Source organism: Panthera onca, chromosome D1 (genome assembly GCF_046562875.1).
Source record: "Panthera onca isolate mPanOnc1 chromosome D1, mPanOnc1 haplotype 2, whole genome shotgun sequence".
NCBI lineage: Eukaryota > Metazoa > Chordata > Mammalia > Carnivora > Felidae > Panthera > Panthera onca.
The window spans coordinates 113386110-113411131 of record NC_138348.1 but is presented as its reverse complement, the minus strand read 5'-3'; the positions used below and the strand labels follow the sequence as shown (position 1 = coordinate 113411131).

At 39.9% G+C, this 25022-nt stretch overlaps 1 protein-coding gene across 5 annotated transcripts in view; it reads left to right on the top strand.

The window, feature by feature from the left end:
• Positions 1-25022, top strand: part of DYNC2H1 (dynein cytoplasmic 2 heavy chain 1) — a 343887-nt gene that overhangs the window by 142641 nt on the left and 176224 nt on the right. For 3 of the 5 annotated variants that reach the window (XM_078432668.2, XM_078432667.2, XM_078432664.2), the window contains 7 exons: positions 1927-2050; positions 9694-9857; positions 11343-11462; positions 11992-12126; positions 13714-13857; positions 16417-16527; positions 24448-24513. In XM_078432668.2, coding sequence (XP_078288794.2) covers positions 1927-2050; positions 9694-9857; positions 11343-11462; positions 11992-12126; positions 13714-13857; positions 16417-16527; positions 24448-24513 — 864 coding nt within the window. The remainder of the gene's footprint in view (positions 1-1926; positions 2051-9693; positions 9858-11342; positions 11463-11991; positions 12127-13713; positions 13858-16416; positions 16528-24447; positions 24514-25022) is intronic. The other 2 variants (XM_078432669.2, XM_078432665.2) reach the window with 1 other exon arrangement.

Genomic DNA, 25022 nt, shown 5'->3' with positions numbered 1-25022 from the left:
TATAATTGAGATGCTGACTAGGGATAGCATCTTATGGTAACAGAATTCTGGATCCGTATTCACAAAACATAGGCTTACTGCTGTAACTTACCTGGCTTGGGACCTGGGGAAACAAAGATAATGATTTTAGCTTTGGTTTTCTCATTTGTAAAAACGGGAGGAGAATATTTGCTTGATTCCTCACGTGTGCTGAGCATTAATCTAAGACCTGGGAATTTACTGGTGAGTGACACATTCACCATCCCTGCCCTCAAGGAGATACCAGTCTGGTAGCTGGAGAGACTATTAAATAAGAATTCACACTAAATTACAACTAAAGACATCAGTATAGGATCCCACAGAGATGAAAGTCCCTAACTCCACTTGGAGAAAGTCTCCTGGACTTCCAGCATTCATGTGGTTTCTCTCAATGCCTCTTACTGTCTCCTGCTCCTCACCCTCACCAACAAGCATCTCCAATGTGTCCAAGATTTGACATGCTGCTCAGTGAAATGTAATCATAGTCTTTTGGGGGGAGTGACTTCTCACTGTCATATTTATCTTGCTGAGGAAATTATCTGGGGTCAGATTTTGTTTTGTTTTGTTTGAAGAAGGCCTAGTGTATGATTAATTTTCTTTAAAAAATTTTTTAAACATTTAAAAAAAGATGTTAATTTTTGAGAGACAGCAAGTGGAGGAGGGGCAGAGAGAGAGAGAGAGAGAGAGAGACAGAAACAGAGACAGAGACAGAGAATCCTAGGCAGGCTCCATGCTATCAACATAGAGCCTGAAGTGGGGCTCAAACTCATGAACTGTGAGATCATGACCTGAGCTGAAATCAAGAGTCAGATGCTTAACCAACTGAGCCACCCAGGTGCCCCATGATTTTCATAGATATTCTTCAGGTGCTTGACCAATTCTCTCTTTAAAATGTATTTCATTTTTAAAATGGAGGTATTTACCTGATTTGTGTGTATTAAGTATGTACATATATATATGTGTGTGTGTGTGTGTGTGTGTGTATATATATATATATATATATATAATACTATCTATATACTATATGTGTGTATATATATATATATAATACTATCTGCATACTATATATATATATATATATATATATATATATATATATGTATGTATATAATGCAATATAAAATACTTTATGGACAGCTGGGAGGCTCAGTTGGTTAAACATCCAATCCTTGATTTCAGCTCAGTTCATGGTCTCACAGTTTGTGGGATCAAGCCCAACATTGGGCTCTGCTTTGACAACATGGAACCTGTTCTGGGTATCTCTCTCCTTTTCTCCCTGCCCCTCCCCACCCACACTGTCTCTCTCTTTCTCAAAATAAACAAGTAAACATTTAAAAAATACTTTAATGCCACTTGGGTTTACAGGAGGAGACTTTAATAATTATGATTCCAAATATTTAATTTTTGTAACCATAGTTGGAGGTTTAAAACTCTTTTGCTAGCTAGAAAGCCTTAAAATTCTTGCATGATTATAGATTTTTGTCCAGAGGTTGTTTTCACAAGAAAAGTTCACTAGAAGTCATCATTTGCCCTTCTTCCATTCAGTGTTTGATTTTGAACATAAGCAAAAAAATAAAAAATAAAAAAATAATTGTGCATCAAGTTGAAATTTTAAATTCTAGTAGCAGATTGAAAAATCAAGCTTTTTTATTGTTACTGTAAAAATCTTTATTTTTTATGTGTGTTTAAATTATGAAATCTATTTGATAATTTATTCGACTCTAATGATTCATCACCAAGTACTTAAAACTAGAAACACAATCATGAATAATTTGAATTATTAACATGCATACTAAATTTTAAAATATTCATATTATTCTTATTAACATCTTCCTTCATTATCTTTGAGGACATTTGTAAATATTAAGGTACTAAAGGAATTAATACGTATTCTTTTTATTCCCTCAGGATAGTAACTTTATCACAGCTCTGGAGCTGGCAGTGCGGTTTGGGAAAACCCTTATTATACAGGAGATGGACGGTGTAGAAGCTGTTCTCTATCCATTATTGAGACGAGATCTGGTCGCTCAAGGTAAATATTTGACAGTTTCCACAAAATGGCTATTTTTAAAATTTCGAAAGTAATTAGCTTCATAACTAACTTTGACCTTTCTCTGTCTTGCTACGGAATCTAACCAAATGGAAAATTTTCAGGGGGAATATGAGCATGTCCTCCTAGTCTGTGGCAAGTAAATGAATTCTTGAAGTGCCTTTGCAGAGGGGGGTGCTGTGTCGGGGTGTCCGGGGCGCTTCCGGCTGGAGTGACGCGAGGGGGGGGGGCGCTGTGTCGGGGTGTCTTGGCCGCTCCCGGCTGGAGTGACACGGGTCGGGGGGCGAGGGGGGCGCTGTGTTGGGGTGTCCGGGCCGCTCCCAGTTGGAGTGACTCTGGGGGGAGCTGTGTCGGGGTCTCTGAGCTGCCCCTGGCTGGAGTGACGCGGCAGGGAGGTGGGGGGGAAGGCCGGGGGGGGGCGCCGTGTTGGGGTCTTCTGGAGCACAGTTGGAACAGTCACACTCAGGGCTCAGATTGTTTGCAGGGAAAAGATAGAAAACAAATCAGCAAAGAGAAAGCACACCATAAGTGAGGTCAGGAGTCCAGAAACAAGGTGCAGGCCTCTAAGTCCTCTGCCATTGGAGTCACACAGGAAGTGCTTACTCTCCCAGGACCAGGTTGTGAAATGACTCATGTGAAATGTCATATACCAAGGAAGCTTACTGTGTACAAACTCAGACCCTAGTTTTTACTGGGGGTAATTTTTTTTTTTTAATGTTTGTTTATTTTTGAGAGAGACAGAGACAGAGCATGAGTAGGGGAGTGGCAGAGAGAGGGAGACAATCTGAAGCAGGCTCCAGGCTTGGAGTGGTCAGCACAGAGCCCTATGCAGGGCTTGAACCCACAAACCGCAAAGCTGAAGTTGGTAGCTTAACCGATTGAGCCACCCAGATGCCCCACTGGGGTCTCATTATGTAAGCTCATTCGGCCTGGCATGTAGCAGATTTCCAGCTTCCCCAAACAAAAACGCAAGTGTTCAGCACAAACCACATTATTTGTACAAACAGTGAAAACGCAGTGAGCCACTCTTCCACCATGTTCTGGGTAAGGTAAGAACCCTCCCCAAATCCAAATTCCCAGAATCCTCTTAGGGGCCCATCTCGTAAGCAGGATGGTGTGGGGGTGGCCCAGTCTCAGGACTGCTTTGTAGGTACCTGAGCCAGCCTCTGATGAGTAGAAAGGAAAGCATTTAAACTCGAGACCGTATTGTCCTGATTCATACCACACACATCACTGCCACTACAGCATTTATGTTCACGCCGCAAGGTTTAAATAGAAACTGGAGTCATTGGGCAAACCAGGGACAGAGAGAAAAACGCATTCATAGATCACTTGCTGTTTTGCACATCAGTGTGCTTGGGCTGGCAGTGGCTGTGTGTTGTGAAGCGAGCTTTGGTAGGGGCACTTTTGCCCTTGTGACCTGGAGTTACTTTCGACATCAGTCTCCGGTCTCAGTTCATCTCTTCTTTACTGGTCCTTCCTCATATCTGTTGACCAGCTCCTGCTATTCTGTCTTAAAGGGGAGGTGGGAATGAAGCTTTAGGGCCGTCTGGATTTGTCCCTTCAGCCTGTTTGGCCCTTGAAGGCTCCCTGAATCTGAGCCTCTGTCAGCTGTGACTGGTGTCGGGTGTTGGCAGTGTCCGTAGCATCATCTGAGAATGGGTGTTGACAAGGTCCCTTGAAGTTGGATCTGGTGCAGAGTTACATATTTCACATCTTGAGCAGCTCACATTATGAACCCCTCTTCCCCCTGGCTGTGCAGGGCTGTTTGGGTTAGTCTGTTTATTTCAGTATTAGGGAAAGAGAGTTCATCTCTGCCCTTACCTTATTTTTTCTGCCTTTCTTCCAGGGTTGCATTTCACAGTAGTTGGAATCTTTTATCCTCTTTGCATATATTTCAGATTGTTGTCTTCCAACATGTTGAGTTGCCCGTGAATTGCCATTTTGTCATCATATGTTTCCTTTGGGGACAGAGGATGGCTGTCCTAGAACCACATTAAACAGTCTGTGTCCAATTTTAGTTACATCCCCTGTCCCTAATCTAAGCAGTATGAACTGCCTGTCTACATACTGAGGTCAGTCAGCACAGATAATAGGATTGGAATGTACTTTCCCTCCTCACATTTATGCTGTTCAGAAATCCCTTCAAATGTGTACTGATGGAAAAGAAGGGCAAGGGACAGCTCCTCTTCAGATTCTCGTTGTTTTTACTTCCGGAGTCACACGTGCCTCGTGACTCCGCCCAAGCAGAAGGTCCATGTGCCAGTTTGCAGCTGGTAAGCAACTAAAGACTGTGGACCAGCCAGCCTCTTAGAAGTTGTTGAGGGAGAGGCTGGTGTGGTGGGCATATAGTGTAAGTTTTCTAATAACAGACGTCAAAAGCATTTTTCATTGATTGTTTCAGTCCAGTGGTTATTTCATTTCCATGTTGGGGTTGGGTCTGGATCGGGAATTATTGTAGAGATGAAAGCTGAACATTCTGGTTGGCTTTTTAGTCTGGATGCTTCCTTTTAGAAGCATACGGGCATTTGTATGTACAACAGAGATGAAGTTTGTGATCAGTCGTTGTATCTGTTTCTCGTGGCTGGTTCTCCATATGGGTATGTCTCCCTGGTGGCCCAACTGGACCCAGGACCTGAACACAGCCAGACCACTGCTTCTCAAACAGGAGTGATGTTGTCCCCCAGAGGGCATTTGGCAAGGCCTGGGACATTTTTGGTTGCAACAGTTTGGGTGGTCTATGGCAGACCTCTTAAAATGCTCAGGACCTCTCCTTCCAAGAAATGGTTTTCCAGCACAAATTGCCAGGAGTGTTGAAGTTGAATAATGCTAAGTTAGCTCACTCGTTCTGACTCATAAATCAACTGCACTGTTGTATTTTAGTAACTGTCACCGTGGCCTTATTGCCAAGAACACTCCCTGATATTATGCTAAGTGAAATTAGTCAGAGAAAGACAAAAATCATATGACTTCACTCATGTGAGGACTTTAAGAGACAAAATAGATGGTCACAAGGGAAGGGAAACAAAAATAATATAATATAAAAACAGAGAGGGGGACAAAACAGAAGAGACTCATAAATATGGAGAACAAACTGAGGGTTAATGGAGGGGTTGTGGGAGGAGGGATGGGCTGAATGGGTAAGGGGCACTAAGGAATCTACTCCTGAAATCATTGTTGCACTATATGCTAACTAATTTGGTTGTAAGTTAAAAAAAATAAAAAATAAAAAAAAAACAAAAACGAATGCTCCCTGAAGTCAGCTCATTGGACAGGATCCTCACTGCTCTGGATTCCCAGAAATTTTGTCTATGGATAGTGTATGGGCTGTAGCATGCCTTTGGATTTTCTTATGTGAGATTATTTGCAGACGTCTGTAATGCTGTGCATCTGAAGGACACGGGGTCAAAGGCAGCAATGTTTTATACTTGCTCAGATTTCTTCCAAAGTTGCCTTTTGCAGTTTTGCAGGAGCAGCCTTTCAAAACCAGCCACACGTTTGTTGACCAGATACATAGGCTTTTGTAAAAATTCCAGGAATGAAAGATGCTGCTTCTAGTAGGCCAAGAAAGGAATCGTTATTCTCTCTCTTTGTATATAGTAGGTATAGAGACAGCAGTTTATTCTTCACTTGCTTGGGCAGTGTCGCTTTGGTTATTTGATTGGCAGGGTTTTGTATTTGTCCTCACTTAAGTCCTATTCATCTTTAGTCATTCGGGCTTGGATGGTATTGAATACAATGTGGGCAGTTCTGTTGGTGGAGACCATTACCAAAAGGTTATCCATGTAATAGGATGTTTGGACCCATAGGACATTTGACATGGTACTTTGGATTTATCTAGCTCAGATGATGATAAATTTCTGGAGAGTTTGGACCTGTGGGGGTATACTGTATACAGTGTCCGTATCTGTTATAAATGTTGATGAAACCAAACCAAACAGTATTCTCGAATGTGGATCAGGATTGGAACTGAGATACTGAACAAATAAATTGGGACTTTCCCTGGAAAGAGAGCAGGCAACCAAATTTTGTGCTTATTCCCAGTCATTCTGTCTCCATAGTTCTCTAAAGTACAGTAAAGATTTTGTGTCCAGAAGAAAAAAAATTAACTTTATTCTCTACTCCATAGGCTAACTCCATTGTAAGTCAAGACTTGATGCAGTTGAGACTGTGTTGGGCATTATAATACAGGGCTTATACATAAGGGTCCTTTTTGGACAATGAACCATTTCCTTTGGGCATTTTTTTTAAAATTCTGTATCAAAATAATACATGCCTAGTTTACAAAATCAAATAGTACAGAATGGCAGCTGAGTTCCGTTCCTCCCCTCCTTATGACTAGTCCTACTTACCAGAGAAAACCAGTTATTTTTCAATTTTAACATTTTATTAAAATATACACATGCATGTGTACAGTTTATGCATTTTTACAAACAGAACACACCTGTGTAAGCGTTCAGATCAAGACATAGACCTGTGTCTGCACCCCAGAAGCCCCTATTTGGCCTCCCTCGTCAGTGAGGATGACCACGGGCCTGACGCGCAGCAGGATGGATAATTTTGCTTGCATTCTCACGCTGCGTCAACGGAGCGAGGCCCTGAGTCCCATCGCACTGGCCTGGCTCTTGTGGCCTGGCTGTGCTGTTGTCCTGGTGAACGTGCCTCTTTCCGCAGCACCAACATCCCGTGGCTCCTCCTGTGACCGTCCTCATGTCTAGGCGCAGAATCAAGGGTACTCCCCGTACCAGAAAAATAACCAGACATCTTCCTCTCCCAGCTAATTTGGTGACTTCTGATTTTTTTTTTTTTTAACCATTTATAACGTAGTCCCCCTCCATTTCTCTCACCTCCTAGATAAACATTATTAAGATACCAGTCACAGAACTGGCTGCTGTTTCTGATAGCATCCGTTCCCCAGCAAACCACACTTCCCTTGAACCGTCTTCCAGTCGCCTAACATAAGCCCCAGTCCTGTAACAGGTGGCCAATACCCTCTTGCCAAGTCAGCATGTTTTCTTAGGATGATCTGTCTTTGGTTGCAGATTGGCAGCAAATGTGAGCTGAGGACCTTTAAGCACTGGATTTATTTTGTATGTTTGTGTCCTATAATTTGTGTGTATGTCAGGCTTGCTAAAGTTCTGTGTATTTTCAAACATTTGTTCATTTCATCCAAATTGTCAAATGTTTTGGTGTATTTTTTACATAATGTTCTCATAACTTTGTAATTTCAGTTGGCTTTGTAATGATGTCTCCTTGTTTCTTGACATTAATAATTTTTTTTCTTTTTTTTCCTCCATTAGTCTTTGATAAGGGTTTATCAGTTTTACTAATCTTTTCGATATATCAACTTTTAATGTCAGTTTTTTTCATTGTATTTTTAAACTGGGTCTTTGCTCTTCATTATTTCATTCCTGTTACTGCCTTAGATTTCCTTTGGTGTTTTTTTTGCTAGATTCTTGAGGTGAAATTCAAAATACTGATATTCAATCTGTTTTTTAATATATGCATTTATGTCTATAAATTTCTCTCTCAGCCCTTTGCCAGCTTCGTAACATAAGTTTTGACTTCTTCTTTGATTCGTCAGATTACTTGGCTCTTTTGTTATTATATAATTTCCAGGTAGTTGCAGTTTTTTTAGATTCCTTTTTTGTTGTTGATTTTCAGCATAACTCTTTCATGGCCAAGGAGCTTACTCTGAAGTACTCACTTGTTTACATCCTGTTGAAGCTTTCTCTGTGATTGGACATTGGTTAATTTTCATGTATGTTCCATGTACAAATGAAAATTATGTGAAATTTGCTTTTCGTTTTAATTTTTTTCTAAAGTCAGTTAAGTTTATTAGTAGTGGTGTTATCTGCTATATTTTGTTTTTTTCTATGATTTGTTGAGAGATTTCTTAAAGGCTCTATGATTTTGAATTTGTTTCGTTTTTATATAGTTTCTTCAGTTTTTGCTTTAAGTATTTTGAAGCTGTGTTTCAGGATGCATACATATTTGAAAATGTGATATTTTCCTGTTTGGATTCTTTTCTTTACCATTATGAAACGTCCTTCCTTTTCTTCAGAAGTGTTATCAGGTTTTAGAGTCTGATATTAGAATGGTTACAATACTTTGGGAGGCTAGTTTTTGTACTACTTTCACTTCTTTTATTCTTTTACTTTCAATTTTCTGTTGGTCTTGTTTCTAAAGGGTGCCTCTCATTAGCAGTTTGTCGTTTGGTTTTGCATCTTCAGTCACCACGCTGCCCTAATATTTGTCATGTAAGTCAATGCAGCTGACCTTGTCATAGAATACCTGATACAGTTTTCTAATTGACGTGATTTTTTTTTGTTGTTAAAACATTTTCTGTATATTTTTAATGGTCATCCTGCATATAACAATATATATCTTGGACTTACCATTTTAATACAAATAAATACTTTGCCACTTCTCTCCTTTGCACTTTAACGCCACGTATCCCCTGTCTGTCTTTGCATTATCTCTATGGCCCACGTGATAATTATTGTTCTTCAAGTCCGTACGTCCACACATTTATCCTTTCTACTTCTCTGAAATTCTGCCAGCATTTCATTATCTTGTTTCCAGTGAGGTTGTTTTTCTTTTTCTACATTTTACATCCAGTGTAGTTAACATCCAGTGTTGTGTTAGCGTCAGACTGCGATGTCCTGACTCCGCACTCTACCCGTTGGCTGTCAGCTGGTGCTCCTGGTGGTGGGAGTGCTCTTAGTGCCCATCTCAGTTATGTGTCTTCTGTCTGAACTGTTTCCTTTTGTGCTTCATTGAGTGAAGGTCCACTGGAAACAAACTTATTTTTTTTTCTGCCTGACATGGAACTTGGGGTTGGTTTTTATTTTCTTAAGCACTTTTGGGTTTTTATTCCTTCGTCTTCTAGTTTATGTCATTCCTGTTGAGAGGTCACCTGCTGAGTTTATTCTTGCTCTTTTGTAAGTGAAGTGTCATTTTTCTCTAGATGCTTTAGAATTTTTCTTGGTCATTGGTTTTCAGTGGTTTGATTATGATGTCCTTCAGACTGGTTTTCTTTTCATTTATCCTGCTTAAATTACCTTGAACCATTCCAGTGAATGTAGAAGTATTTCATTGGTCTTTTAAATTTGGGTTTCTCTGATAATGACTCTGGTTCAACATTGTTTTGATAGATTTTTGGACATAGGTAGATCATTCTCCATAAAGTGCTCATTGAATTATTTTCATATTAACTTGAAGTTTTTAAGTAAAAAATTTAAATCTATTCTGAGGTTCTCAAAAATTCTGTCCAGTATTTTTCTTAACCTTTGAAAATCTTTGAAAACATGTATTTTGTTCTTAAAAATAAATTAGTTGTAAAATTAAAATTGTAAGTCATGGTATAATTGTTGATTCATTCCACGTACATGGTGTATAATGGATATCATTGTTTATCCCTATTTGTATAAGAGCTGATTTATAGGGCATTCTGGTTAATAGTCTCTTGGGTAGCCTAACTGTTGCTGTTTCATACTCTACTGAAAAGCCTATAAACTACCAACTATTTAGAAATACCAGAAAATATACACTATACTTTTTAATGTCACGTAGCAAAAGATAGAATACTGAAGCCAACTGATAATTTCATTTTTAAAACATAGGGCCACGTTACGTGGTACAAATAGGTGACAAAATTATCGACTACAATGAAGAATTCCGCCTTTTCTTGTCAACAAGAAACCCCAACCCCTTCATCCCGCCGGACGCAGCCGCCATAGTTACGGAGGTTAACTTCACCACCACGAGAAGTGGATTGCAAGGCCAGGTGCGTGCGGGTGGGCGGTGCGCTGCCTGGGACATCTTCTGTAGCTCTGTGAATACATGATTCCTTGTTGGAGTCTGTCTCAAGAAGCTGATGAGCATGTAAACTTCTGGAAACACCTTGAAAATGTATTTGTGAGTTAGAGTAGTAAAGCATTCGGGTTTCCTTTATCCTTTGCGTGAGACACTCGTCGTTAACATCAAGCTGCTGCCTTTGGTTTTATGGCCTGTTTCCGTCGTGTGTAGTGGAATTGGAGAGAAAGAAGGATCATAGACTAAGATCAGCTACTTTTTCTTTTTTAATGATGTAAACTGAGGTTTCACTGTGAAAATTGCATTTCGTTGACTTATTTGGCTAGGGGAGCAAGGGTGTCTGATTCCTCATGTGACTTTTTTTCCCCGCTAGAATATAGGCCTCTTTGAATTCCCTGCATCTGTGTATCACTTACTGTACTTCAGAATATTTTATGAATCTCAGAGTGAGTTTTTATATCTAGACTTTTATTTACACAGTTCCTTCCTCACTCTCTTTTTAAAGACATTGTGCCTATTGACTTGTTAATCTTTTTTAAAGTTTATTTGTTTATTTTAGACAGAGGGCATCAGCGGAGTAGGGGCAGAGAGAGGGGGAGAGAGTAGAGTAGGGGCAGAGAGAGAGAGAATCCCAAGCAGGTTCCACACTGATTCCACACTGACAGCACAGAGCCCGTCTCAGGGCTCAAATCCATGAACCATGAGATCATGACCTGAGCCGAAGTCGGACGCTTAATCGACTGAGCCACTCAGGCGCCCCGACGTTGCTTTGTAAGAATAACTTTATTAAGATTCAATTCACATATCATACAATTCATCGATTTAAAGTATACAATTCAGTGTTTTTTACTTATTTTTTTTAAAAGTTTTTATTTTTTTAGTGGACTTGAGGGTTTATGGTAACTCTGTGTCTAATATTTTGAAGGACAAACTTTTCCAAAGTGACTGCACTCTTTTACTTTTCCACCAACAGTGTGTGACGATTCTCCTTTCTCCCCATCTGGCCAACATCTGTCTTATTAATTGTAGCCATCCTAGTGGACCTGAAATGGTATCTCGTTGCAATTTTGATGACACAGTCTTTTAAGGAAGTTATTTTTTAATTTCTTTATATGAATGCTTACCATTAAAAAACTAGTTTCCATGTTTTTTATATATTTAATCTAATTTTATAAGTTTAGAACTAAGAATTACATATTGATAAGTAATACAATTTCTTACAGGTGTCCTGTAATATTTAATACTTTATTGATCAGTGTAACTATTTTGCCTCTTTTTCTGGTCAGAAATAATTGTGAAGTGTCTCATGTTTAACTCGAAAGAATCAAATGAGGTACATAATATAATAATTATTGTGATATTTGGTCAAACATAAGACCTGTGTGTGGGAAGTTTGTTTTGTTTGAACTTCATCACTAGAATAATTTTGACTTAAAACAAAAATTTTTTTTTTAAGCTTTTGGCTTTAACTATTCAGCATGAGAAACCTGACCTAGAGGAACAGAAAACAAAACTGTTACAACAGGAAGAAGATAAGAAAATACAGTTAGCCAAGCTTGAGGAATCTCTTTTAGAGGTAAGATATAGTTATTCAGGAAACTTTCTTATATTACATTTTTAATGAATATAATTAACAGTATTTTTTAATAGTGCCTTCAGCATGTTTTTGGTTGTGTCAGTGATGTGAATATATATCTTAAAATCAGACTTCAAAGAGAAAAAAGTAGGTATCTTGGGATACAAGATCTTAAGGAGTAATAGTAATGTGTAAGACAAGTGATTTTTATGTATTACTGTCTTTTTATTGCATTATTTCACTAATATTTATTGCATGCTCCGAATTTCGAATGACATTAAAATGCAGCATGAAATTATGATTTATTCTGTACCTTTAAGTAGCTTTTATTAGATTGCTAAAATTAATACATATGCGTGTAGTATATCATAATTTACTGTACCATTCTTATAAACTATAAAATGTTGAATTTCTTTTAAAATAATGTAAGGTTTCATAAAAACCATCAAATTAATGATAGCTAATATGGGCTTCTTTTATTTTAATACGTGTAACGCTATTCATGTTATTTTGTTAATTTTTGCTACAGACACTTGCCACATCTCAAGGGAATATTTTAGAAAATAAAGATTTGATTGAATCTCTGAATCAGACGAAAGCAAGCAGTGCACTTACTCAAGAGTCACTTAAAGAATCTTACAGACTCCAGATTTCTCTTGACCAAGTAATTATTTCCTTTCTTTTGTGGTCTTCTATCATGTTTTCTTCACCTTTTATGTTAATCTGATAAAAAGTGTCGAATGAGGACCTGAGGGGAATGACGATTACAAAATAGAAAGCACTTCAAAGCCCCAGAGCCTTGGGGGTGCTCCTTGCTGCCCCAGAGGGGCTGGTGTGGTGCCCGCGGCATCAATAATACGCGCCGCTGCCTTCTGCTGATTTCTGGCATCACACTGGTTCACGTTCTGCAGCTCTAGTCTGTACTGAAGTTGAAAATTAATGTTTCACAAATAGCCAACTTTGCCATTCCTGGAGCTTTTTAAAATTAAAGCATGTTTAATGTATTAATTGAGAGTTTTCAGGTGTTTTTTCCACTAACAACATTTTTCTTCCCTACTCATCTCGGACCCCATGATTGTGATGATCTGAACTATTTTCTTGTAAATGCTCAAAATGCTTTTTGGCTTATTCTTTTGATAGTTCCTTTTGCCAAATTCTAACCCAAATCCATAACATAAATATATCCTGTCTTCTCCTACCTTCTAGTGATTGAACTTTGCTTGAGGAAAAACACCCCCAAACAGATGTATGTGACTGTGAATCTCCAGGCTCCAGCCTGACCACAGCTCTCAGGGACATCCTTTAATTCTTTGCCAGTCATCTCAGTGACCTTTTCACGTTTCCTTGGAGTACTTTTCAGCCCTTGCTCAAATTGTACCTTTACATATCGTTACTTTTTAAGTCTTTTTTTATAGGAAGGGCTCTTTGGAAACCAAAGCACGAACAGGTTTACAACCCGATTCTCATCTAGCCACCTCGTTTTCTGTCCCAGGGCTAAGCTCGGCAGATGTTACACCTGTCATTTCTGATCTTACCACACAAGGGTTTTGGACTTTCTGACCTTCTCTTTCTGAACAGGCGTTGCTGAGTCACACACATAATTTTACTAATACCGTATTTGTAATCCTGGTGCTCGGATCAGAATAACAGTGCCATGGAGAACCTCCTCAGAGTCCCATTCAGAGCCTAGAGGCCATTTAATCACCCTTTACTTTCTGTCAGAGCGAAGGTCCCCGTGGACACTGGCTTGTTCTGTGTTTATGTCCAACAGTGCTAGGTGCTTTTTGGTATTTGGTGTGGACACCTGTAGACTGTCTGGTCCGTCCGTCTGCACACACATGTGATTCACAGCTGTAACTTTCCTCTCCTGCAGGGATTGTAGCACGGTGCCCTTTTTATTACTACGCTGGTTCTCTTTTGGAATGTACACTCTTGTCACTTAATTTCTGATCACAACTGTGTGGCCTGTCTTCGTACCCTTTCCCTAATGTAGGTGCTGGTGGTCCTCATTCCGATCCACCGTGAGCCACTTCTACCTCTGTAGGCGACTTTAATCGGAGAGGCAGATAATTATCTAAATACATTGCCCTCTGTTCTATAAAAATAAGAAAAACTGGGCCCTATTGTTCCTGTTATAAAATTGGTCCTCTTCTTTGGTTGTCTGGGGGGGGCTCACATGGGTGTGGCGGTCTGTGGGTGGCAGTAAGGCGCTACTGCTGAGGTGTTTTCCTGCCCCACCTGTGGTCCACAGGAGCGGGATGCGTACCTTCCCCTGGCTGAGAGTGCCAGCAAGATGTTCTTCATCATCTCCGACTTGGCCAAAATTAACAACATGTACCGTTTCAGTTTGGCTGCATTTCTCCGACTATTCCAGCGGGCTCTGCACAACAAACAGGTACACTCTTGCTTGCCCCGTAGCTGATACTGAATAGGAGAGATCACTTTTCTAGGTACTTAATTTGTAACAGTAATTTCCTGAGAAAACTTGTTTAGAATTACGTTTTAGAAGACCCCACGTAACAATTTTAAGCCATATTTAAAGAAACGGGCTCCTTAGTGTATTTTATGTTCTTACAAACTACCCCAGTGTGACAGTCCTTTGAATGGAAATGTTTTAAATTCTGAGTACAAATTAATATGTAATAGAGTATCATTAAAAATGGTAGAAAGAGAAATTGTCTACATAATCTTCTCACTTGGGGAAAAGAACATTGAACATTTCATCGTACACGTTCGTCGTTTGAGGCTTTGCTACATTCCAGGGTTTGTTCTAGTTATCGGGGCTGCAGAAGTGTATGCTACGTAACAAGTGTATGTGCTCGTAGAAGGAAGGGAACGTGAATGGATATAGGTTGTTTTAACCCACAGGTATCACATGGTCTTGAAAGTAAGTGTCAGTATATCACAGACAACTTTCACGTCATATATAGGAACCTGCGGTCTTTTTGAGAAACGGTGAGGCTGCACAGTACTTCGTGTAACCAGGTGCTGTATGGACACTGTCTGCTTATCTGTGCTGAATAGCATATTACCCCAGTCTTGGTGGTGTTTTTCTTCCGCTCGTGGATCCTGTGGGGAATTTGGTCAGGGCGGAGCAGAGATGGCTTATCTCTGTTTCACCATGTTTGGGGCCTCAGGTGGGACTGGAGGGGGAGACAGGGAGTCTGGTGCCTGGGGCTGGTGGGAGGGCTGCTGACTGATGTACTGTCCCTGCTGGGCTTCCTCACCGTGTGGAGCAGTGCGTTCCTGGTGGGACATCTGGGGGACCAACGTGTGTCTTCTGCTCGGTAAGGCAGAACCTTCACGACCCGACCCTGGGTGGGTATCCCTTGTGCTGTGTTGTGTGTGGCGGAAGCTGTCACAAACCTGCCCGTGGTCAGGAGGAGTGACAAAGAATCTGGCCATGTTTTAAGACAGCTATAGAAACTTGTGGTTTTTCTCTTTTCCATTGTTTTCCTTCTCTCGTTTTTCCCCTGGGTAAATCCCTAGACACGGATGACTGGCACAAAAGTGCACGTTTGTGAGCCGTTACACAGTTGCCATCTCCCTACCTGTGGAAGCACGTGCCATTGGTGCAGTAGACTGAGGCAGCAACAGTGTCCTTTTCAGTCTCTTAACCAACAATGGATTATATAGATCTTTGAATAATTTTTCATTAAAAGTTTCTCATAAATTACTTAGAAAGTATGCAAGTATAGGTTTGTTTTAAATGTTTCTTTATCCTTTAGTCAAAAAATATTCACATTAAAAGTGAGTTCACTAGTATGAGAACTGGTAACTAGGTTAGCAGTTCTGACTAAACCCAAGGAGAACATTGGTTATTCTGTGCTCCTTACAAAAGTGTGTAGCCCAGCGTCTCCTCGGTAACCACACTTCTTCCATAGCATGGTTATCGAATACCACTGACCTGCGTGTGTGTGTGTGTGTGTGTGTGTGTGTGTGTGTTTGAATTTACTTTAAAAAGCAATAGAATCTTGAAGATGTAGAGTAAAAAACTTGATTTCCAGTGTCTTGGAAATGCATTAAATCTTGTAGTGGGGTCTCTCAGTGGATCCAGGGGTCCATTTCACATGTGACCTTTGTTAATAGTGAAACGAAGACGATGTCTGCCACGTGAACCAGAAACAATGAGCTGTCTCAGAACATGCTGCTAACAAGGCCCGAAACCGAGGTCTGATGGATCTGAGTGCTGGTTCATTAGTTTTGTACCAATTTTACACATTGTACGGCTTATCCTGGATGTCTTTCTCTAAACTGTTAAAATTACTTTACTGGGCTTTTTCCTTGTCCATTAAAATCACAAGGAAGGGAGGAAGTTAAGCCCAAATATTATACCAAAATTGAACTTTTCAAGGCATGTAGGCTGCAAATGCTCCCTGAGGTGACATGAAAAATCACGTGACACTTAGAGAAAGACCAGCCTTGACATCCTTCTTCTCCTCTTCAGTAGTCAAAGGAAATCACAATTAGTGGTATTTTTCAAATCATGACAATCCTGTACAATGGAAGTACAGAAACAGATAAAAAAAAAAAACAAAAAAACTACAGGTGGTATGATTTCTAAACAGCATCAACATCAGTGTTCGTGTTCATCGTTAGTTAACACGGAGACCATGGTTTAAGATCGTTTAGGTTCTTATATTGAGGATGAGAAAATTGTGGTCACACTGTTTCAGGACTTGATTGGTAATTATAATGTGAGTAATGAAATGGGTTTAACCCCTACGAAAGCAGTACTTTTAATGCCATTAGGTATCAGAGTGGTATGGTCAAATTCAATTCATACTGTATTATTGGAAATAATTATTTAGTCCCTGTATTATTTAGTCCCTTAAGTGGATTGACAAAGATAATTATTCCAGAATCAGCTTTGAGTCTGGAGGAACATTTCATAAGTGTGATTAAACTATGGGGTATCATTTAACTGTTTATAAATTTTTTAATGGTTTTTCAGTTTTCAAATTGTAATCTACAGGATTCCGAAAGTACAGAACGGAGAATCCAGTCTCTTATCAGCTCATTAAAACATATGGTCTATGAATATATATGCCGTTGTCTGTTTAAGGTAAGAAATATTATTTTTTCATGTATAAAATACTACCTGAACTTGTATTTAATACAGTCTTACAGTGAAATTGTGGAATCCTTTCCCAACTGGAAACATATTGAAATCGGCCTTTCTGATATTTTCCCAGAGTAACATTCATTGCTAAGTGGGGCGTCTTCTGGCTTTCTGGGATGTGGTAGGAGAATGACGAGTGTGGAGGGTTATCTCCCTTCCTTCTGAACGAGCCCGTAGCTGCCGCAGGACCTTGTGATGAGTCATCTCCTAGCTCGGGTCTCTCCACCTCAGCACTGCTGACATTTTGGACCACGTTTGTCATGGCACTGTTGTGTGGCACTGTGTCTACACAGCTGTTGCAATCAGAAATCTCTCTTGAAATTGCTTGGGGGCAAACTTGGTTTCTCTTTCTGGAACTAATGCCTGATCCTGAGACATGAATGTCATAGACATCTTCATATTAAAAGGGCCCCAAGGAGTAGAAAATGAAACATATTTTAGAAAATTATGAATGTTGTAGAAAACACAGAGGCTTTTTACTTTAAGATGTTTTTTTCAAGGGTCAGTTTTTGGGTATTGGTTGAGATATGTTGAGGAAGGGCTTTGTAAAGACAAGTGAGAGAAATAGAGTTGTTATGGCACAGTTATACAGCATTCTCAGAAAACCTTGAAAAAGATCTAGTTACTACATTCTGTAGAAAGGGATAGTAATTTTTATGATTAGAGTGACAATGTTGATGATCTTTACTGGAGACTGAATAAATCTTTCAAATGTCAAGGGCTGTTAACGGAAGGTGAGAGTTATAGCTGGGTATTTCTGCAGAGTTTTTGCTTAATGAGAACCGTGGAGATTTCTCTTCAGGTGTCTGTACAGTGTATGTGTATTCTAGGTGCCGTTCAAAGAATCACCTGTTTGGCCCTGAGTTTTAACGTGTACACACGACAAATTATAAGCAGATGACGTCAAAGTCCGTTTGGTCACTAAAATGTTAGGGTTCTAGGTCTGAGGATGACACAGCAGTAGAGTTTCATCGATCCTTGATCTCACGTCTCTAACGTGTACGATATATTAGCTCACATGATACTTAAAAATTGTTAGTACACAAACTGAAACGTATTTTCTTGAAGAGTTTCCAACTTGGTGGACCTATAGAGAAAACGCTCGGTCGCTCCTGCCTGCGGTCGCTGCGTTAGACTTGGCCTGTCCCACGCTCAATCGGCTCCGTACGGTCCCTGTCCTTTCTCTTCACGTGCACATGTACATCTAGCTGACATTTTCAGTTTTCCTTGGTAGGTGTTTTCTTCTGTTGCCTCTCTTCTCATGCAACGGGTCCTCAGGATCTTTCCATGAATATAAATATGTTAACCTCATTATTCTTAGTGAGCGTGTGTATTCTGTAATGTGGCTCATCCTAGTTTATCTGCTACTGTCTTGGTGGATTGAGGTCTCTCCTTCCTTGCATCCTTTTCAACCCTGGATGTTATCAGTCTTTCTATTTTTTGTCAAGTTATGGTTTGTAAATATTTCCTGCCTCCTCTGAATTTTTATTAAATGTCTGTTTTTACCGTCCTCCCTTATTTGCCCCATCTGTTTGTTTTCTTGGTATTTTAAAGAATAGGCTTTGCTTTACAGAACAAATCTACTTGATGGTAATTGTTTTATATTTTATTTTTTAATCATTGGATTTATTTTTTGATTTCTGTGTTAGTGAATTTTCATGATTAGTTTTTTTTTTTTAATTTTTTTAACATTTATTTATTTTTGAGACAGAGAGAGACAGAGCATGAACAGGGGAGGGACAGAGAGAGAGGGAGACACAGAATCTGAGACAGGCTCCAGGCTCTGAGCGGCCAGCACAGAGCCCGACGCGGGGCTCGAACTCACGGACCGTGAGATCATGACCTGAGCGAAGTCAGACACTTAACCGACCGAGCCACCCAGGTGCCCCCATGATTAGTTTTTTAATGTAGTTTTAATATTTATTTTCTAGTGAATATATTAAGGTTGCGGAGTTTCATTTTGATTCTTCTTCTAGTAATATATTTAGTGCTTTTTCACTTTTCTTTTAAAACCTCTACACTAAATGTGATTTGTGATTGTGAATACTTTGTGAAAGTATTATGGACCTACACTTACTTCAGGGTGTCACCAAAATCCTTATGGAAGTACATGGACTATAAAATATTATTCCTGAAAAATGTTTAAGTCAAAAGATAATATAAAATTTCTTACTCATTCCAAAAAATAGTAGCTTATTGGGAATTTCTTACTGTTGACCTATATATCTGCACCTCAGTTTATATATTCTTATTTATTTTTAGTAATACATTATATCTACTGATGAGATTTAAATCTTTATGTCCTATATTCTGTAATGTAATTAGGGAGGGGAAGATACAGTAAATGTTGAGTACCAAAGTGATGTAACGTATAAGTGAAGTTTAGCTAGGGTTACTTCTTTTAAGTCACATTGTCTTTTAAAAATACGTGTAAGTTAAGCTAAAGCCAACGTTTTATTGCACTAGGGGAGAGCTTGTAAGGCTGCACATCCTTAACATTTTAGTGCCCAGCTGGAATTTGTTATTGCCTATCTTGAGACATACTTTTCTATTGTGAACACTTGAAAACATTTTTTAAAAGCTAACGTCTATAATTCTTAACATATGTTTTTAATTGGTGATGGAATATGTTTTATAATGTTCATATTTCTGTGTCAGTAATGTTAAATGTATTCAACATGAATTCAGCATTCCATGGAGTTTCAGTGGTGAATGACAATTAGAAAGCATATTAATTATAAACCAATGAGGTCCATTTTTGAAGATTTAGCATTATAATCTTACTTAGGATGGAACTGATTTCGTATTTAGTGAAAGCTTTTTGGATTTTTAGCAACCACCTTCACATTAAACTGCCTTTTCCTCATGCTGATGTTGCTGTTGTGTTGCCAACAGTGGTGTGGCAACACCAGAGCCTTGAAGCAGAGCCTGGGATTATTAGTATTCACATCACACCCACGTGAAAGCAAGTTGACCTGGAACAAAAAAATGATTGACTTGTTTTGTAGCAGAAAATTTAGGCTTGTAATAAACTAAAACAAATGGAGAAGGCTGTCTAGCAATTTCAGTTCAGACTATTGGCTCTGTCATTCTTTTTGTCCAAGAGATCAGAGCGTTTATTTCAGTAACCCAAGTATTTTGGACAATTATCGGGTAAGTAGCATATTCAGTTCCCCAACACTTGTGGTTCTGTCGGACTGTGCACAAGCCGGCGCCTTTACGTATCCTTTCTTCCTCCCACTGTGTCATTTGGAACAGATACGAAGTAAGGGAAGTTGCTGTTGGGCTGTGAAGTGATTTTCTCATGTACTGGGTGAGAGCACAGAGGAGGTTTGGAGAGCATGTGCTCTTGCCGTGTCCCTGTCCTTGTGGAAGCATGGCGTACCGGAGCACTGGCATGCAGGGAGGGTGCCGGTGAGGGAAGACGGGTCACCTCGCCTTCCTCTCCAGTGGATTTGCCAGCTGATTCAAATGCAAATGGATATTACACTTTAAAAGGAAATTAATGGCATTTCCTGACTGTATTTATCCTACAAATCATTTAGTTTGGATTCTGGTATTTTTTTTTCTATCAAAATGTGTTGTCTTTTAATAGAAAAGTAGAAGTTCTCTGATTGGATATTTAAAAATTTTATAGCCTTTCATTTTATTAAAATGAACCCTGATAATTTGAATCATTTTCTTCTGCTTAGAAGATTTTGAAACTTTTAGTATTACATCTAACTCTTTAGATTTTCTGGAAGTAGGGTTGAATGTGCATAGAATTGTTAACTAAAATGTGTGACCTACCACCTCAAGCACAACTGTGAGTACTTGGGTTCTTTTTTTTTTTTTTTTTTTTAAGTTTATTTATTTTGAGAAGAAAGAGACAGGGAGAGGGAGAGCGAGACAGAGAGAGACAGGGAGAGGGAGAGGGAGAGGGAGAGAGACAGAGAGAGAGACAGGGAGAGGGAGAGGGAGAGAGAGACAGAGAGAGAGAGAGAGAGAGAGAGAGGGAGGGCGGGAGGGAGGGAGAGGGAGAGACAGAGACAGAATCCCAGGCAGGCTCCACGCTGTGCAGAGCCAACACAGGGCCCAGTCTTACAAACCCTGAGATCATGACCTGAGCCAAGATCAAGAGTTGGGTGCTGAACCCACTGAGTCCCCAGGTGCCCCTGCCTATGCTTGGTTCTATGCTGTCTACGTATTTGCTCAATTAAAGCAAGACTTCATATGGTAGCAGGTACTTTACACATTACCTTGAAGTTGTTTGAAAGCGATGAATAGTGTCAAGTACAAATAAAAGGAATAGATTTCTTATTCTTGCTACTGTTTCTCAGTCTCTGAGAATCAGGAGGTTTATAGAAGATTTTTAAGATCAATTTCCTTTCTGGTACAGTAGTATGTAGTGCATCAGGTGACTGTAAAGCAGGTAGCAACTGTGTGTCACCTTACGTGTTCCAGGCACCGGGGAAGCACCTCACATACGTTGTTACTCACTTCCTACGACAGTCCTATTCTCTAAAGGAGGAGACCAAGATGCAGAGCTAGCACCCGTGCTGTAGGTTATTCCTGTGTGGAGGGTGTTGGAACTGGGATTTAAGCCCATTCTGCTTGATGCCTGAAGACTCAAGGCTAACAGGGTGCAGTTCAAGCAAAATCATCCTGTCTGGAAACACTTGACCTCATCCTAAAGTGGGCTTTAAGACTCCCTTCTACCATGTTACTCGTGTGCTAACAGTTTCACCCTTCCTGCATATTCACTGGGGTGTGTGTGATGCCAGGGTGGAATTTATGGGATGCCATGTGGCTGATTTATACTCGCTAGTCCTCTGCCTTCTCTTACTGATTTTTCTTCGTGTCGATGATCAGTTGAGATTTTGCTTATATCCCCATGATACTAAAGAATTTTGTTAACAGAACCAAGCCTAATGAGATGAGTTGACATTGAATTAAAACACCTAAATTGGGGCGCCTGGGTGGTGCAGTCCCTTGGTTTCTGACTCTTGATTTCAGCTCAGGTCAGGATCCCAGGGTTGTGGGACTGACCCCGTGTTGGGCTTCATGCTGAATGCGGAGCCTGCTTAAGATTCTCTCTCTCTCCTCTCTCCTCTCTCCTCTCTCCTCTCTCCTCTCTCCTCTCTCCTCTCTCCTCTCTCCTCTCTCCTCTCTCCTCTGTCTCCTCTCCACAGCTCACTTGCTCGCTCTTTCTCGAAATCAGGAAATAAGTAAATAAAATACTGAAATTTTTTGGTCTGAAAAGCAGTGTAGATCAAGGACGTCAGAGGTACAAAGTAATTTCTCAACTCTGGATGATGACAGGGTTTTTTTGTTGTTGTTTTGGTTATTGTTTGAAGCAAATATTCAGAAAATCCGTAAGCTTGATTTGTACATTCTTAATTTGACCCCGGTTTATTTGGAAATAATGTGTCCTCTTGTCTCTCAGTAAATTGTATTTTTAGGTGTATTCTCGAGTCATAATTGTTTTTTATTATAACGTTGTTCTTAAATCCCTGGGGCTGAAAGGATTCCTTGGTATAGCTGTCAACCAGCTGCCAGAAACGGCTTCTGCCGCCTCCAGTTTGGGAAGGCGATGAAGGTCCGGGTTAGCCTGTCGTAGTTCCCGTGCCGTTATCTGTGGGGGATGTGATGGGAGAGGCTCAGCTACGATTGTGTGCTCATCCCTCAGGCTGGGAAGTCTTCTGTCTCCAGAACACAGGGAAGAAGGGGAACTGCCACTACCCGTTTGTTGACTCTGTGTTATGTGGCTATTCTTTGCCAGTGTTTTGGAGTTTGGCCTCAGTGATGGAATTAACAGTCAGCTCGCTGAACCCAGCGCCTGATCTGAGAACCCTAGGGTGCCAGGGCCCTGCCGTCTTTGTACTAACCCTAGAGACAGAGACCGCATTCTTCTTCCTCAGGTCAGAGGAAGCAGTGGCGGGGTAAGGGTAGTAGTACTGGGTGTGAATTTGTGTGTGTATATCTCTGGAGTAGAGAATTAAGTGTGTTATTAAGTGATAAAGCCTTCAAAGTAGTACATGTATTGTCTTATTTTTATCTTAATCGTTATCTACCTTCGATGAGGGATGCTGTGGTAATCATTTTAAACACGCATTAATTTATAAAATAAGCATCTTATCCAGCCAGTCCCCAGTCAGCCAACCCCACACCTGAATTCTTACTTTCTCATACCTAAGAACACTCCACATCTCCCCAAATGACAGGTCTTGCTTTTTATATTTTTAAAGTCACATGTAGTTGTTTCCTACACATGCTAGTTGGTTGTAACTCTTTTCCCATCATCTGAGTGATGGCCATCTGCCCAAAGTTTTTCTATTTGGAGAAATTTTTTTAAGTCATTAGCTATGTTATGGTTGTGAACACATGCTTTTTATTTATTCACTTAATAGGTATTTACTGACTACTTGCTGCATATACATACACAGCATGTACTTTTATGAAATAAACTGTGCTTTTATATTGTATGATTTGAGGCACTGAATCTTTCCAGTAGAGGGGTGATTCTCTTGCAGGTGAGGATGTCACTTGCTGGTAGGATTTATAAGAGCATCTTTTTGTGACAAATGTATCTTCTGCATATTATTGCATCGTCATGTCTTTAAATTTTTTTTGTAATATTTATTTTTGAGACAGAGACGGAGCATGAGCAGGTGAGGGGCAGGGAGAGAGGGAGGCACAGAATCGGAAGCAGGCTCCAGGCTCGGAGCTGCCAGCACAGCTGACAACCGACGGAGCCACCAGACACCCCCACATCTTCATGTCTTTATAGTTATCTCTTATTTGTAGACTTACAATCATATACCCATATTAAATATAAAGTATTATTATACTGCAGGAGACCCTTTTCATAAAATGCTTACATTACAGGGGCGCTTGGGTTGCTCAGTCAGTTGAGTGCCCACCTTCGGCTCAGGTCACAATCTCACGGTTCATGGGTTCGAGCCCTGCGTCAGGCTCTGTGCTGACAGCTCAGCCTGGAGCCTGCTTCGGATTCTGTGTCTCCCTCTCTCTGCCCCTCCCCTGCTTGGTCTGTCTGTCTCTTTCTCTCTCTCTCTCTCTCAAAAATAAATATTAAAAAAAAATTGTTTTTAAATGCTTACATTATAAACTGGTGGGAAAGATGCTTGGGTAGATTTTTTTTTAACAGAAGTGAGCTAAGCTTACTTTAGAAAATTTATAATATACACGTCAGAAAAAAGAAGGAACCAAAAATGACATGTAGTTGTAAAAATAAATTACTGATAAAAGGTGATGTCATTTTTCCAATTCTTTTTGCAGACATGTGTCCATATATGATTATACAAACATATTGCCCCTCCTTCCACAATATGGGCTATGCTGTATATTTTGATTTGAATATTATTTATGATCACCTTGGAACATTTAGGTTGTTGGAGTTTTTCCTCTATAATAAAAAATCTTGCAGTAAATATCCTATGAATACATTTATCATCCCTTTGCATAAATTTCTAGAAATGTTTTGATTCACGGGCATATAGAATGTTCTGGATCATGTAAACATACACAGGACACATTGAAGATTATTAATGCAGGAGGTTGATCTTATTAGTAGTGATCAATTCAGACCTCGCAATTGGGTTTCAGCTAGTTAAATAAACCTTTTTTGATGAGATGTACGTGACGCTTCATCTGTAGCATTTTGTCTAGAATGTTGGGTACTTCCTGTGTCCTTCCCACCCCTGACTCAGAAGTGCCCTGTGTAGGTACCATCTCAGTAGTCATTTCTTCTATTGATAAAAGTGGGCAATTTAAAAATAGAACACTGAGCTGAAATGTCAGGACTGTGCTTTTCCAAACACACAAATGTAGAAACAGCGCGGTAACATTTCTTATTCTTTTCAGGCTGACCAGTTGATGTTCGCGCTGCACTTCGTTCGGGGCATGCATCCGGAACTTTTTCAAGAAAATGTAAGTGGAAATAAAGGAGGAAAATATAAGAGTTACGTAGAGTTTGTAAGGTTCATGGTTAGATTAGAAATAACTTTAGTCTGGAAATTGTGTATCAACCTATGAAGTTTTAACTAAGTTAGACATTTAAAAATGCTGGTTCCTGCTTGTCCTCCCCTCTGGATGAGCCCAGTGTTCTGAAGTGACGAGAGGCAGAGAAATAAACTCGAGTCACTCATCTTTCTGAGCCACGTCCGCTTCTTGTCCTCATGCAGGCACATAGGAATGTGACACAGTGTGGATAGACGGCTACATTATTTATTACCCTCCCCGACTTGCTCTGAGTCAGCAGGTGAAGCAAGAGGGTGGGCACTTTGCAGTAGCTTCTCGTAGCCTGAAGCTTTCTGTTCATCATTTTATGTATTATTTATTTTCTTTGTAACTTTCTTTCTCGTCTGCCATGGAACTCACTCCAACTTGAGCCTCCTTCAGGTTAGAGGTAACTAATCCATCTCTGGTGAGCTCATGTT